This window comes from Chenopodium album, chromosome 5 (genome assembly GCF_948465745.1).
Source record: "Chenopodium album chromosome 5, dcCheAlbu1.1, whole genome shotgun sequence".
NCBI lineage: Eukaryota > Viridiplantae > Streptophyta > Magnoliopsida > Caryophyllales > Amaranthaceae > Chenopodium > Chenopodium album.
The window spans coordinates 9,946,894-9,962,642 of record NC_137838.1 but is presented as its reverse complement, the minus strand read 5'-3'; the positions used below and the strand labels follow the sequence as shown (position 1 = coordinate 9,962,642).

At 35.2% G+C, this 15,749-nt stretch overlaps 2 protein-coding genes across 2 annotated transcripts; both read right to left on the bottom strand.

Moving 5' to 3' along the window:
• Positions 1–145: 145 nt before the first annotated feature.
• Positions 146–3,000, bottom strand: LOC145632560 (uncharacterized). Its single transcript, XM_081684926.1, has 5 exons — positions 2,836–3,000; positions 2,343–2,670; positions 1,253–1,937; positions 788–1,096; positions 146–704 (listed from the first exon to the last, which is right to left on the bottom strand). Exons 1-5 carry the CDS (start codon positions 2,998–3,000, stop codon positions 146–148), a joined length of 2,046 nt encoding a protein of 681 aa, XP_081541052.1.
• Positions 3,001–14,993: 11,993 nt separating this feature from the next.
• LOC145632559 (uncharacterized) lies at positions 14,994–15,518 on the bottom strand. The gene is made up of 2 exons (XM_081684925.1): positions 15,265–15,518; positions 14,994–15,156 (listed from the first exon to the last, which is right to left on the bottom strand). Exons 1-2 carry the CDS (start codon positions 15,516–15,518, stop codon positions 14,994–14,996), a joined length of 417 nt encoding a protein of 138 aa, XP_081541051.1.
• Positions 15,519–15,749: the final 231 nt, after the last annotated feature.

Here is a 15,749-nt window from a genome sequence, read left to right as displayed (position 1 = left end):
TATCTTTGGTCCTGCTGTGTTGAATGCTAAGATTTGTAGTGCTACAATTACTGTATCCTGACACAAGATGAATTTCTTCATTATGTCGTAGGCATTCCTTGTTGATTTCTCCTCGAGTTGTTTCGGAGCCCGGGGGTTCAGGCTGCTATTCTTTTATGTGTGCTTGCCTTTTTCCCACTTGCTCATCCATTTCCTTGTAGGCAAAACTCGCCTTCCTGTCCATACTCTTGATTACCGTCCACGGGTTTGGCTTCGAGTTATTGAATATTTTGTTATTCCTCACTTCCCAGATGCTATCTAAACCTGTTAGGAATAATTGGTAGCCATCCCCTAGTTCTCTTCGTTTGTCGCTCAAAAATTTCATCCAATTGTATATCCATTCTGCGATGGGAATGCGATCTTGCTGGTTGACATTAATACCTAACCTGCAACCTTTCCATATGTGACTAGCAAAATTACAGTCCCTAAAGAGATGTTCTAAGGTCTCTAAGTGACCATTGTTCTGACTGTCCTCCTCGAAGCACAGAACACAGTGGTGATGCTCACCCAAGCCTCTTTTTCTCCTCTCACTGCCTACTGGGAGCGCATCATTTAGGATTTTCCACAAGAAAATCTTTTGTTTAGGATTGCCATCCTTCCTCCATAAATTCCTCCAATCAATGTTGTGTTTTTTTCTTGAGTTCATATCTTTCTTTTGATGATAACTTTCATAAAAGATAGCTTTATAGCCACTGTTTACTGAGTAAACACCCCCCTATCATTGTTCCAAACTATCAAGTCCTCATACCCAGCTTCCATGGCTTTTATGCTAGAGATCTTGTTGCCCGAATCCTTTGAGAACCATTCTCTGCAGATCTCCAAGTCCCAGTCCCCATTCTCTTTTCTATGCTTAGCCACACAGTCATTATTAGAACAACCTTGATATTTCCACTCTGGGGTTGCGCCATAGACCCAGGGATGGTGGATTTTCGCATAGCACCCATCCCCTAAGGACCAAGCACAACCTTTCTTCAAGACTTGCAGACCCCATTTTATACTATTCCAGCCCCACGATCCTAGTGCCCTCCTACTCCATGACTCCTCGAACAGGGAGAACCTATTTATGCCATATTTGGCACCAAAAACTTTGCTGAGTAGAGACTCCCTGTCATGAATAATGCGCCACCCTTGCTTCGCTTATAGTGCTTGGTTGAAGAAACGAGCATCCAGAATTCCCAAGCCACCCATGTCCTTTGTTTTGGTGATGTGAGACCAACTCTTCCAGTAAACACCCTTGCCATTCCTATTCCCCAACCACCAAAATTTTGCCACGACACTATTAATTCTCTTGAGGATATTAACAGGGCACTTGAAGGCTGAAAGCACATATGTTCCCAAGTTCGAGAGCACTGATTTGATTAGAGTTAGTCTACCAGCATGTGAAAGAAAAAGAGAATTCCAGACATTCAATTTTTCTTTCACCTTTTCCACCAAGGTGTTAAAAATCTGTTGTTTTGAGGCTCCAAAATCTGTTGGGATTCCCAAGTAGACACCAAAACCAGTACTTCTATTAATTCCTAATAAGGCACTCTGTCTGCATATAATATCCTCGCTAGAGTTAGGGCTAGCCAATAAAACAGACTTTTCCTTGCTTATAACCTGACCAGAAGCTCTACAATAATCTTCAAGGACCTCCTTCAAAGCTAACACATTGCTGTCATTCCCTTGTAGGAAGAAAGCCAAGTCATCTGCAAAAAACAGATGGCTAATCTTTGGGGCATTTCTGGCAACTTTTATCCCAGCTATGGTACCTTTTTCTTCTTCATTTATAATCATCCCGGAGAGGCATTCCATACAAAGAATGAACAGATACGGGGAGAGGGGTCCCCCTTGTCTAAGACCGCACCTAGGAATAAATTTCTCCCTAGGAGCGCCATTAATAATCACAGAGAAGGAAACTGACTTAACACAGTTCATGATAGTTTTCACCATAAGGTCAGGCACCCCAAATTTATATAGCACTTATTCCAGAAAATCCCATTTGATCCTATCGTAAGCTTTGCTCATATCGGTTTTTATTGCTAGCTTCGTCTTTGCACCTTTGTTGGTCTTCCTTATATTCTCTATTAATTCGTGCGCTAGTAAAATATTACCTGAGATTGCTCTTCCGGGAATGAAGGCATTTTGAAACTGACTCACTAAACCGCCTATCACTTTCCTTAATCTATTTGTGATGCACTTTGAAATAATTTTGTAAACGACATTGCAAAGCCCGATGGGTCTCAGTTTATCCATTGAATCTGGATTATCACATTTGGGAATTAAGGCAATGTGTGTACAATTTAATTCACGCAAAATATTACCTGTTTTGAGACACGAGAAAACTGCCTCGGTCACATCATCTTGCACCCAATTCCAGTTTTTTTGGTAGAAACCCGCAGGGATGCCATCAAGGCCTGGAGCCTTCCATGGTTTCATGGCAAAGAGGGCATCCTTGACCTCTCTCCTCGAGTACGGTTTTGAGAGGATGTCTATTTGATCCTCCGTGAGAGTGGCTTTGATAGCTCTCGTAACCTGTTCAATTTCCATACCCCTTGAGGGTGAATCCACTGGTGCGTTACACCCATACAGGTTCTTGAAAAAATTCCCAGCAACCTGAGCAATCTCATGTTCCTCCGTAATCCAGTTCCCCTGCTCATCCTTAATGACTTACAGCTTGTTCCTCGCCTTTCTGCCCTTGACAAAGTTAAAGAAGAACCTCGAGTTGGTGTCACCCGCATATTCCCAGTTGATTTTAGCTCTTTGTTTCTAGTAAATAGCCATGTTGTGCGAGTACTTGTGCAATTGCTTGCTTACTCTTTTAAAATCCTCATCCTCGCCTTCGTTTTCTAGCAGCAATTGTGCTTCAAGTAAGTCTTTTTCAAATCTATCCCACTCTCCATTCCAATCCTCCCTTTTGTCTAAAGCCCATTTCTTGATAACCTGTTTTGTTTTTCGTGTTTTCTTGACTAGCCTGTGCATTGGTGAGCCATTTTGCTACGAATTCCAACTACTTTGAGCAGCTTCAATGCAGTCAGAGTAGTTTAAGCTCCAATGAGAGTTGGACCTAAAGGAATTTCTAGCTTTGACCCCATGTATTTGGGTTGTCATTTTTGGATTGGATTATTAACAAATTGACATATGATGAAACTAATCTCACATATATATATGGGCTATATGGGGTTGCTACATATTGTGTTTGCAACAACTTTGAGGATGCTGATTAGTTGCAGAAGGGGGTTTGCAGTTTGGTAGTTTCATTTTCTCCGTTTAGGATATTCGTGTAAGCTAGCAATTTGGTAATTTCATTCTCTGTTTAGGCTTAACATGCAAGTAATTTGGTGGTTTTGATTTGGTACTTTGGTAGTTACATTTTCTGCTAATCTGTTATAGATGGGCACCGTGTTTAGTGGTTACGTTGATAAGGTGCAATTTATGCTTAGAGATGTGGAGCGCACCCCCATTAATCTCCCCAATTAACATAGCATGCATATCTTGCCAATTAACATAGCATGTATATCCCCTGGCAGGATAGTAAATAAGTTTTGAAATGTTAATAAAAAAAACTATGTACTTTGAAAAAGCAAACTGCAAAATGAATGAAGTAATCTTCTTGCTTCGGGGCTTAAAATTGGTATTGGAAATGGTGCTACTTCTTCACTGCGGTATCATCATTGGGATGGAATTTGGTATTTGGATGATATAAGGCATCTTCTATCTTCTACCTTAATATCAGAAATCTTAGCTACTCCAATCTCTACTTTCTCATGGACTGAGGATTTTATCCATAGGCCTGCCTCAAAATCTGGTGAGTTCACAATTAAGTCAGCCTATCAGTCGCTCATCTCTCCCTCCCTTTCCAACTTTTCTTTCTTTACTGCCTGGAAGTCTCTTTGGAAAATAATTGTCCCTTTAAAATATAAAATGCTTCTCTGGAACATAGTGCATAGTATCCTTCCTATGAAAACAATATAGAGAATAAAATTTACAGTGTTAATAATTTCATGAGATTACATCCGACAAAGAAATATCCAAACAGTAATAACATAAATAATTTATTTAGGTGCAGATTTATTAAGAAGGCATAACAATTGCTATCATACATTAATACAACTCCAGTTTCCAACCTGCAAAACATCTTCAAGCCTCTCCTCCATTGCTGCACTCAAGCTGTAAAATATTGACTCTAGGTATTAAACAATGTGCTCTACTAAAGGGGACGAAATGAAAAGTACTTGAAGAAGAAACCATTAAACGAAATTCGAATAGTTCAATGCAAAGGCGCATATATATAAATGGGGTCAAAAATAAAAATGCAAGGCATCATGTATGTAACTAATGTATGTAAGCTTCCACATGCATGTGTATAAGCACCTTGCCCATATAACTAATGTATGTAAGCTTCCATATAACTAATGTTGAATTACTTTCCTTTCAGCATTTTTGATATTTTAGACAATAATTCAGATTATTATTACCATAATTTCAATCATAATTTTTTTGTCAAAAATATTCATGTGATTTTGTTGATAAAATGAATGAAAATAAAAATGTGATGTGGATGTTTGTTTAGACTAAGGCTCAATAATATTGATAAAAATTTTCATGAGTTAGTGATTATGTTAGGATAACGTAAGCTTTCCAAGTAATAACCTTATGTAAATAAGTCACCCAAACAGTCCCCCAAACAAATCCACTCAAGCATTTTTGGTGTACACCTAATTTCGATAATATTAGTGTACATCGGGCAATATTAGGGACTTAGGGTAACTATTAGCAATTTGGGGTAACTTTTACCCTTTTTAGGGCATGCTTAAGGGAAATGCATTATTAGGGTAATAAAAGTCAAACTAAGCAAAATGAAAGTAAATATAAGGATAGAGAAGATGGTAATGGTGTGATTGTAAGGAATATTATGTAGTGATGGTATGGTATGAGGTGGAAAAAGGAGTATTATGTTTTTTTTTTTTGACGGGAAAGTATTAGTTTATTTGGGGGAGGGTGGGTAACTATTACCCTCGTTACGAGGGTAATAATTCTTTAATCTCTCTCTTTTCATCATGGCAAAACTACCTTATTTTGTAAACACTTCGCCTTCTAGAACAATATCTCTAATTACTTATGTTTCTCAAGTTTGACTTTTAATATTCCTTATTATATTAACTCCAATCCAAGCATTGCCTTAGGGTAACTTCAAACTAGATACTATTTTAATGTAAATAGGCAAAAGCATAGATAATTTTTTATTTATATTTGAGTAATTTTGATCATTTAAGGCAACATTATAACAAATGTAAAGTAAATATTGTACACCTTACTTTAAAAAAGTTTATGGTATTAACCTCCTAACAGCTCCCTAAGTCCAAAGAAGCCCTCAATTTCTTCCATCTTGACAATAATCATAGTCAAACTATCATACTCTTCAATTTGCCTCATTTCTAAATTCGAAATAATCAAATATTTATCAGGAATTTGCCGACTATTTCGCCAAATTCTTAAAATACCTCGTTCCAAAGGTACCCCCGAGGTTCTAACTCTTTTACCCAATAATAAGCCCAAAATAAAAATCAATACCTTAAAAAATTAGCCTTTTTAAAAAAACTTCATTCCATTTGACTTCTTTTACTTATGCCTCACTAAAAAAAAAGGCCACCCAAGAAAATCATTTCAAAGCTTTTTGTTGTTTTTAACTTTGGTGTTGGATAGGGCGGTGTGGAGAGAGATAATTATTTCAAATGGCATGTCATGATTATATATATACTTTCTATATTTATTTTCGTATACAATATTATTATTAATCCTTTGCTAAAGTTTTCTCAAACCTTTATGTATTTTTACTCCAATGTTTTAAATCACTTATTTAAAACTTTTTTGAATTTTGTTCCCAGTTCTCCCTTAAAACTCCCTTAATTTATCTTGGATACTCTTTATAATGCTCACTTTAATCACCTTTTTTTCAAACTCTTTCAAATGATTATCTAGTTATGTCTCTTTCTTTATAGTATACGGTTCCTTATGACAATTCATATTAGTCAACTCCAAATCAATTTTGATACTAAGGCTTTATTGTTGTTGCTTTTGTTGCTTTTACTTTAAGGAGAAAGGGTGAAAGGCAAGGGAAGTGAAACAAAGTGCTATAAGAGTAAAATGGTGAAGGAATTATTAGCTTTTAGCTTTCCCTCGTTAATTTGGATATAAAAGGTAAATAAACTATAGGGGTACCTTAAAAAAACACACGAGGGTATTTTCATAATTTCGCCAAACCCGAGGAATCTTTCCAAATATTTTTTTAAGTACCTCTTTGGGCTCTCTTCCCACTAAAATTCAAGGTTTCACACTCTCATTCAACTAAAAATAAACCCCAATATTTAAAGCATGGATTCAAGTTTTTGAATTCAAATTGAGTTTAGCCAAAGTCGACATATACATTAAACCCATCATTTACAATAGACCCTCATTTAGGAGTTACGGAACTTACTAAGTATGGAATGAAGACTCTTTAATACGCATTATTTACATTACACCCATTGTTTACAATACACCCTCATTTAGGAGTCAATGGAACTTGCAAAGTATATGGTATAAAGGCTCTTTAATATAAGTCCTCTAACAATCCTTACCCCACCTTAACTACTCCAACCCAACACCAACCATCACACATCCCCATCTACACCATGGTAGAGTGGTAGACCAAGCCTTTGATTACCACGATACCATGCTCAAACCCCAATTTATTAACATCTCCCATACCCAATAGCCCAACAACCACCACACCCTCGCCTGAACACTAACTACAACTATCATTATAGAGAAGGGCAACTCAAAACTGGAAAAGATTTTGAAAATAAAAGTTTGAAACAATTCTACCTAAGTACTACAGTACTTAGTACTACAGTGCTTGGGAAACATTTCAGACACATCAAAGAATAAAATTTTGGAGGAAAAAAAGGGAAAGAAGTGTTCAAATTTGTTCATGATTGACTAAATGAGGTTGGAGTGACCTGGTGCTATATTAAGTGAAAGTCATTTTCAATCACCTCAACTTAAATTGCTTTATGGCCTACTCAAATCAGTTTAATTTCAATTGTCTTAGTATTACCATCATTTAAATAGTAATCATTCCACTATTTAGCCTTTAAACACTAAGCAGCCAGCTTAACAAAAATTAAAAAAAGAATAAGTCAATTGCAGCAGCCCAGCAATTAAAAGGCGGTACCTTGTCAAAAAAATTATCAGCTTTATTTCAGTGATTGCTGCTAAATAGAGGTTAAATTGATAGTTTGATATCACATCACAACAGAAATCAATAAATTTAACAAATTTCATATGAATGAAAAGAATAAATATCTGTTTACCTAGATAGCAATATGACCATAAATTTGGCAGCAGGATTCAAAAGCAGAGGACTTGGTAGAGACTGGAGTGAGAAGCACCTTGTTGGAATCTAGTGGCCGCTGAACTTTGAATTGGACAGAAACAACAACAGTGTGGTCTTTTTCTATTGAAGGATCAAGGTTTTGAAGATTATAGAAATAAGTAGTTAAGCAGAGCAGATCATTGCCGAGATGGTGCAAGGCATCGAAAACATACTTTGAATAGTCCTCAAAGTCAGAGGACAAGACAACATTCAACCATTGTTTGGTGTCTAAATCATAAGCATGAAGCAATAGCCTGGATTTGGGGGCATAAAAGTAGATAACCCCATCAACAAAAACAATTGGACCGACCCAATCTCCGTCGAAATTCTCAACGAGGCATTCCCAGGTAGCATCAGCTGGGTAGAAGGCGTAAATCGAAGAAGCAAAGAGCGACGCAATTTGGAAAATTCTTATCCTCCGTGAAAAGAGGACCTTTTTTCCAACCCATCTCAGGGTTGCACAAGTCGAAATAGGACATGCCTTCATGAACTTCAACTATGTCGTTTTCTCCTTTACAATTGGAAAAATAATAAGAGTAATCTGGGCTTAGACTTCCACTTCGGGGCTTGCCAAGGGTGTAAATTACTGAACCTACCGATACAATTGTGCCGATTCCAGCATCCCCTAAAAGGGTAAAAGGAGTTTTTGACAATTCGCCGCTATCTAGATCCAATATCTGGAATTCACTGTAAGAGGAACAGCAAATTAACACTGATTTCTTTTTCTTCGCACTGTGCACCGCCCGTAATAAAATCTTCGAACACTTTTTCACATGCCCATCACCCATAATTTCGATGGAGGAGGAGAGAAAGAGCACAAAAACTCAGATTAGGGTTACAAACAACAATTTCCCTAGAGATTGTTATATATTCCGTACATATATATAAGTAGTATTCCGTATATCCTTAAAGAATTGGGTTTTGGGTGATAAATTTTACTTTCCTAAAATACAGTTTTTAAAAAAAAAAAATTATCATCTTTAAAAAAAAAAAACATCATCTTACAATCATCCCTTAAAGAGATCTAAAATCTCTATACAAAATATAATTACACCTAAACTAATGGCGTCGCTTCTTAACTGCTCCCGAATAATTTTAGATGTATTTGCATCGTTTTTAAAAGGAGTTCCATTAATGTATAGCTACAGAAATGATAAAACTTGATTGATCATCAAAATCTGCAAATTTGTAAAACAAATCTTCTAAATCTGCACCCCTATACCAACAAACCCGCAATCATCAATATATATATATATATATATATAACACACCGGGAATGACATGTGTCACTTCTTGGTGTTGTTTTTTCCATCCAAAATTCCCCCTTTTCTTTTAATTTTTTTTTATTTCAATTTCTTAGCCTACCCAATGTAATTACTTATTATAACTTATACACAAAATATTCACCAAATTAAAAATAAAATTATTCTCTCTCTTGAAAAAAAAACGATCTCTCTTCTCTTTAAAAACAGAGAACTACTTCAAACTTTCCCCTGCCGTTGGCGGCCAGAGCAACGTTAGCTCAATTAAGGTCGTCGACGAGCATTTCTTGACGGCCTTGAGGCTAATAAGGAGCGGTGCTTTGCTTAGCTAACCCAACTGCTCGAATTTTCTTTTAGAAAAGTTAGGGTTAGGGTCTGGTTTTCAGCTTTTGAGGGTTTTTATGGTCTTATAATCGTACACCATTCCTGCATCAAAGGACTAGTGAATTGGCGATATAACTACGAATACTCCAAGTGGTATAGGTGCATTGGCGGCGGCGCATCTGTTGGGGACTTCCTTCGTTCTTGTGCCAAAGTATTCTTCGTCAGATTGGTTTCTTTTGGTATGGCTTATTTATGTTATGGAGAAGCATGTTTGCTCTCTGTGAAAAAAGTTTGGTTTTTAATTTCTAGTTGCTTTTGGTGTGTTTAGTTATTATTATTCATAAATTTTGTTGATAACTTTGAAGAACTTAGGGAGATTTTGTGTATTGCTCATGTTGAAGAGGATGATATCTCTTCTCATAATTTAGAGCTGTCAATTGGGAAGTTGGAGAATCCTTTTGGTATTCTGAACTTTGTTAGGGGTTTGAAAGATGAAGGTAACACTTTTTACAAAGAGGGTAATATGGGATTAGCACTTGCAAAATACTCTCTTGCACTCAAGATCTTATCTTTTGTTATGGTCTGTAATGATGAAGATAAGTCAGTTTTTTCGAGCCTTGTTGTGTCTCTTAATATGAACTTAGGAGCTTGTTATCTCAAAGAGAAAAACTTGATATTGTTAAATAATAATAATAATAATAATAATAATAATAATAATAATAATAATAATAATAATAATAATGATAATAAAGACCTGCAAAGTTAACAAATTAGAAAATATTATTTTATTAGAAATCTACCTACTTAATTACTAATAACTTACGAAATTATTTCTTTGCTTGGACAAAAATATAACATTGTTATATTTATTTCATGGACAAAAATAACATTATTCTAATTTTTTAATTTCAACTATTTATTCTATATTACTTATATATGTTTTCTACTATTACAAAGTGTATTAACTGCACAATAGTTTAAGTTCCAGTGCAATTTTTATGTTCTTAATATTTTGATCAGGATCTCTTTTTTAATATAAGATGGGAATTAAAAAAATATTTTAATTGGTTTCTCGCCTAATAATATGTACAAATAACATAATGAGATGAAGGGAGTATAACAATATAGCTTCACATTATAATTATTATAAACTATATGTATACACTTTTTAAATTTTTTTCTTAAATATTTTCATATTATTATATTTTGTTAGGGAAAAAAATTTGACCAAATATCAGTAAAACGGTATTATTATTCCTAACCATTGGGTAATACATAATTCTAATATACTCATGGTCTAATCACTCTTTTGTTATTCCATGTTTAATTTTATATTTGCAAAATAAGAAGAAACTAAACACAACCTATGTTATAGTTGTATTATGTCGATGACAGTTTTATATAAAAATTAATAAAAAATATTACTTTTTTTAATTACCGTGCATGACATGGGTCCTAAGCTAGTTTCACAAATTTGCAAGACGAATCTTCCAAATTTGTATCCATACACACACTAAAAACAAATAAACAAACAATATTAAACCATGCATGGAGGGACTGACTAAACCCTACACAGAGGGACTAATTATAATCACCACACTGATGGAGGGACTGACTATAATCACCATACTGATGGTGATCTTTATTGGCTAAAAACATTAAATTAAAGAAGACTTTGGGGCTTACCATAAATAAAAATCGATGGCAAACCCTAGGTTTGAATATGGTGGCTAGGTTTGAAGAAAGTAAATTGGAAAATTTTAGGGTTTTTGAAGAGATAGAATGACTATTATTATTTGAAATCACCCCTCCCTATTCCATTAAAAAAAAAATAAAGAAATCATCTTGGTAAAAAAAAAAAGTTAACTACCATCTTTTCTATTTTAAATTTTTTTAGGAAAGTCAAATTTTATATTTAGCCTACACAACATCATTATCATATTTTTTTAATAACATATTTTTTATTATATTTAATTAACAATTTTTAAACTCACTAATATTTTTTAATTAAAATTAAGGAGATAATATTATGGAAAAAAAAGGAGCTTGATATATTACTTAAATTGCACACGGACGCATTGCATGCGTCTCTTAGCTTGTCTACAATACTATATAAAGAGAAAAGACATCTTGGTTAATAAATTTATCTTTCTCCAAAATGCCATTCTCAATTTGCAAAACAATTTTTTTTTGTAAAAAAAAAATAATAAAATAAAATAAAAATAAAATAAAATTAAATTAAATTAAAAAAATCATAACTGCTCACAAATAAACAATTTCTTCTATGGTTTACATATGATTTTTTTCCCAAAAAAAAAAAATTATGTTAATCATACTATTCAGTATTCACATTAAAGTGTCCCCTAAAGAACTTAGGCGAGCCGAACAAGGCATTTAGCGCAATCAGATGGACGGACAATCCCGTCCGACCTCTGTTATAACTTCAAATGCTCAAAAAGCCTAAGTGCTTAGACGAGTGAAAAGTCAGAGGAGGCGATTTGTAGCGTACGAGTTACCCCCTCTAAGGGGCAAATGTTTAGAGTAAAAAATACCCCAAATACGTGGTCCAATTCCATATAGACACGTGGCCCAAATTAAAAGGCAACACATGTCTCTATAGGAAGACGACACGTGTAAACCCTAACAAGAGCACCTGAAAAAGAGAGTAAAGGGTCTCCTTACATTAGGAGGCTCAAATCCCGAAAAAGTCGCAAAACGGCGCCCCCAGGACACGTGTCTCTCCCTGATCGCGCAGCCATTCATAGCACGGAATTTAAGGCACTAACCCTATGAAGCAACTACAGACTTTGGAGGAGCACGACCGTCTTTGAAGCCCAGGACCGGTTAGAGCCGGTGATTAAGGGCTCGGTATACGTGATACCGGGGCATTTGGACCAAGTATTCAAGACCCAAAGAGGAAATCCGGATTGGGCCGAAGAATCAAAGCCCAATCAAAGTCCAAGCCTTGAGGTGGAATCGGGCCCGATCGGGCAAGCATACGCTCGATCGGGCGGGCGTGCAACAAGTTGCTGCTAGCAAGGCGCGCCCGTTCGGGTGAGCATTAGCTCGATCGGGCGCAGCTGCTTAAGAGAGGACGCAAAGAAAAGGCGGGCCTGATCCCGCGGCCCTTCGCCCGATCGAGCGCGTGTTTCTGAAGCACCTGATTTGCCGAATTCTTAGTTTCTAATTAGGACTGTTTTAGAGTTTGTTTAAGTAAGAGTTAGTACTTGATTTTTGTTTACTTCTTTTTCTTATACTTTCTCTCTCTACTTAGATTATTTCTCTCTCTTGATTACTCTCAAACTTTTACTCTTGTTCTTGACTCAACTTTGTAGTTCAATTGATTTTGGTAACGATTTCTTCTCTATTAATTTCAGCAATTTTATTCCTTTATTCCCTTATGACTTGTTTAATTGCTTTATTTAATTTAGATTTAATTATGTGTGAGTAGTTTTATTTCTAGGGTTTATGGGGATCCAATAAATAATATTAAGGAGTAATTTATGATTATTGATTGTCAATGCTTATTTAATTTCCTATTGATTGATTTAATGCTATGCAATTAGATTAGGTCTGGTTTAATTGTATGAGTTTAGCAATATTGATTCAAGATTCGAGAGATGAGAATTGATGTTTAGGCTTAGTTTCAATAGGCGGACTAATTTATAAATGGTTAAGTCGAGATTCGAGAGATGAGATTTAATACCGGTAGATTAACTCTGTGATTGTAATACGTAGCGAAAGCCCTTTATGATTTGTTTAATTGATGATTGATTGTTATGTTTTACCCCGGAATATTGCTTATTGGCGAACCTATGCCCTAGGCTTTTATTTCATTGATTTCCTTCCTACTTTTATTCCTTCCCACTTTTACTCTTAGTAGTTTAGTTACCTTTTATAATAACAATTTGGTTACTTGATAATTTAGATTAATTAGGAATAAATTAACTCGTTTCCTTGTGGTTCGACCCTTCTTCCCTATCTACATAGTTAGTGGATTTAGGTATTATTTTTGATTGGGTGATTACGACTTTAGCCTGTCAGGTCCACACGGGGGATGAATTGGTCCACATATATCCCCTTGTATGCGTTCTAGAAAAGTAATTGATTCGGAATTTATTTTAGCTGGTGATGGCCGGAGTATTAACTTGCCTATTGAGCAAGCAGTACATGAAAAATTATTATGAAGAATCTGATGGCTCTTCAATGAGTGTTCACATGAATTTTCGATTATTTTTCGCATCATTATTGAACCGGGATGGACTAACCAGTCATGCCAAACTTTAAAGTCATCAATAAACTTCTGGTTTACTATAGCATGTGATTCAATTGTATTGATTTTTGTATAGTACAGACTAGTGGAGAATGTAGGTAATTTCTCCATAGTAAGTTTATTGCCTTGAGTTACACTCGTGATTTGAAGGAATTCATTATTTCCTTCACTAATTATCTCAATATGGTATCCATTTTGTCGAATATCTTTAAAACTTGGTAAATTTCTGTAAGACTTGGGGGAGTATAATGCATCAATAATTTCCAATTTTGTTCCCCTTGGCAATAAAACATTTGCTCTTCCGGAGACTTCTATAATTTTTGTACTACCTGATATAGTACTCACATTAATATATTTCATTATCAATTGCAAAAAATATTTCTTATTCTTAAGTATGGTGTGAGTAGTAGCACTATCAACTAGACATAAATCTTCACCATTGGTTGATGATTGAGCTCCAAAGGAATTCATATTCTAATTAGGGGTGAGCGTAGCAGGGTACCCTGTAAAAATATCAGGACCCAGAACCGGAACCTGTTGCAACAGGTTCCTAAAAATAGGAACCGGAACCGGAACCTGTTGCAACAGGTTCCTAAGAATTGAGAACCGGAACCGGAACCTGCAGGTTCCGGTTCCTAAACAGGGTACCCTGTCTGTCAAAGTAAGTTTAATAGTTACTTGATAAATTGTGACAAATTTATTTTTTTTTAAAATAGATGATCACAATAAAAGCTTACAACTTTAGTATAGTACTTCAAATATAACAAACCAGCACTAATTGTCTAGAATTTTTAATACCATATAGGTTCCGGTTTCATGTACCCTATAGGGAACCTGTACTAACAGGGTACCCTACAGATTCTAGATCCAAAATTTTATTACCCGGAACCGGAACCTAATCAACAAGTTCCGGGTTTGGAACCTGCGGTTCCGAACAGGTTCCGGTTCCATATCAGGGTACCCTGAATTTTCGCTCACCCCTAATTCTAATAGAATTAAAGGAACTAAAATAAGATTCAAAATATCAAATAACTTAAATTAATAAATGATAATAATAAAATATCCGAAAACATAAAAAAAATGTCCAAAAACATAAAATTGTCCAAAAACAGATGTCCCATGAAACATAAACTCATAGTACTATGATAAAATTCTATAATAAAATAAATGCAAGCTAATTAATAGAGTTTATTCGCCAGGGGATCATAATTTATTCAATTGTTTTCTTCCGGATTATGAAAGAAATCAGCCACTTCTAGGTGAGTTGTATCACCGTAATCAAAATCACATTCGCCATCCTCATACACCAAATTTGTTTCAACTTTCTTTCCTTTCTGTTTAATTGATTGTTGATAAAGGTCTACTAAATGTTTTGATGTGCGACACACACGTGACTAATGGCATTTTCCTCCACAACGGTAGCATATATTTTCATTTTTTATCCTTCTAATTTTTATTTCCATCATTATTAACCCACTTCTGGTAAGAGTATGAATTCCTAAAATGACCACCTCGACCACGACCATATCCACGTACGCGCCCGCAGCCACGACCTCGACCACGGCCTCGACCACGGCTGCTGGCATGATCTCTAGCCTTTTGCTCTTTCCCACTATGGGATGTCGCATTCGCTTCAGGGAATGGAGTAGAGCCAGTTGGGCGTGATTCATCATTTTTCATTAATAATTCATTATTTTGCTCAGCCACAAGAAGATAAGATATCAATTCGAATATTTTGTAAAACCCTTTTCACGGTATTGTGTCTGCAGGACAACATTGTTTGCATAAAAGTAGAGTATGTTTTTTCTAACATTTCTTCATCCATGATTTTCTCTCCACATAATTTCAATTGTGATGTAATTCTAAACATGGATGAGTTGTATTCACTTACAGACTTAAAGTCTTGTAATCTTAAATGTAACCAATTATAACGAGTTTTTGGTAATATCACAGTTTTCTAGTGGTCATACCTTTCCTTTAGATTACTCCAACGGACTTGTGGGTCTTTAACAGTCAAGTACTCAGTCTTAAGGCCTTCATGAAGGTGATGGCAAAGGAATATAATAGCTTTAGCCTTATCTTGGGTTGTTGCAGTGTTGTTTTCTTTTATAGTGTTACCAAGTCCTTTTGCATCTAAATGTATCTCAGCATCTAACACCCAAGACAGATAGTTGTTTCCAGTAATATCACGAGCAACAAATTCGAGTTTTGCAAGGTTTGACATGATTCATTGATATATAAAACAATATTATAAATTAGGAACTAAGATTGTATAATAATATGTATATATATGTATATGCTAAGTTTCAATCAAGACTAAGTTCAAGTAATTTACTATAATAGAATTTGCGTATTGAACCTTGAGGAAGGTTACTGATAATGAGACCACAATTATGTTTACTAATCAAATTTTCATAACAAAGTATGAAACCTTAACTAACAAGTATATAAATAG

Excerpts from the sequence above, each read along its gene's own strand:
- LOC145632560 (XM_081684926.1), bottom strand. The coding sequence starts at position 3,000 with ATGCACAGGCTAGTCAAGAAAACACGAAAAACAAAACAGGTTATCAAG. Across the intron at positions 1,938-2,342 it reads TTTCTCGTGTCTCAAAACAG|TTTCCTTCTCTGTGATTATT; the intron begins GTAATATTTTGC and ends GTGTTAAGTCAG. Across the intron at positions 1,097-1,252 it reads GGTGTTTACTGGAAGAGTTG|GTTCTCCCTGTTCGAGGAGT; the intron begins GTCTCACATCAC and ends TGGCATAAATAG.
- LOC145632559 (XM_081684925.1), bottom strand. The coding sequence starts at position 15,518 with ATGTCAAACCTTGCAAAACTCGAATTTGTTGCTCGTGATATTACTGGA. Across the intron at positions 15,157-15,264 it reads TGGAGTAATCTAAAGGAAAG|AATTACATCACAATTGAAAT; the intron begins GTATGACCACTA and ends ATCCATGTTTAG.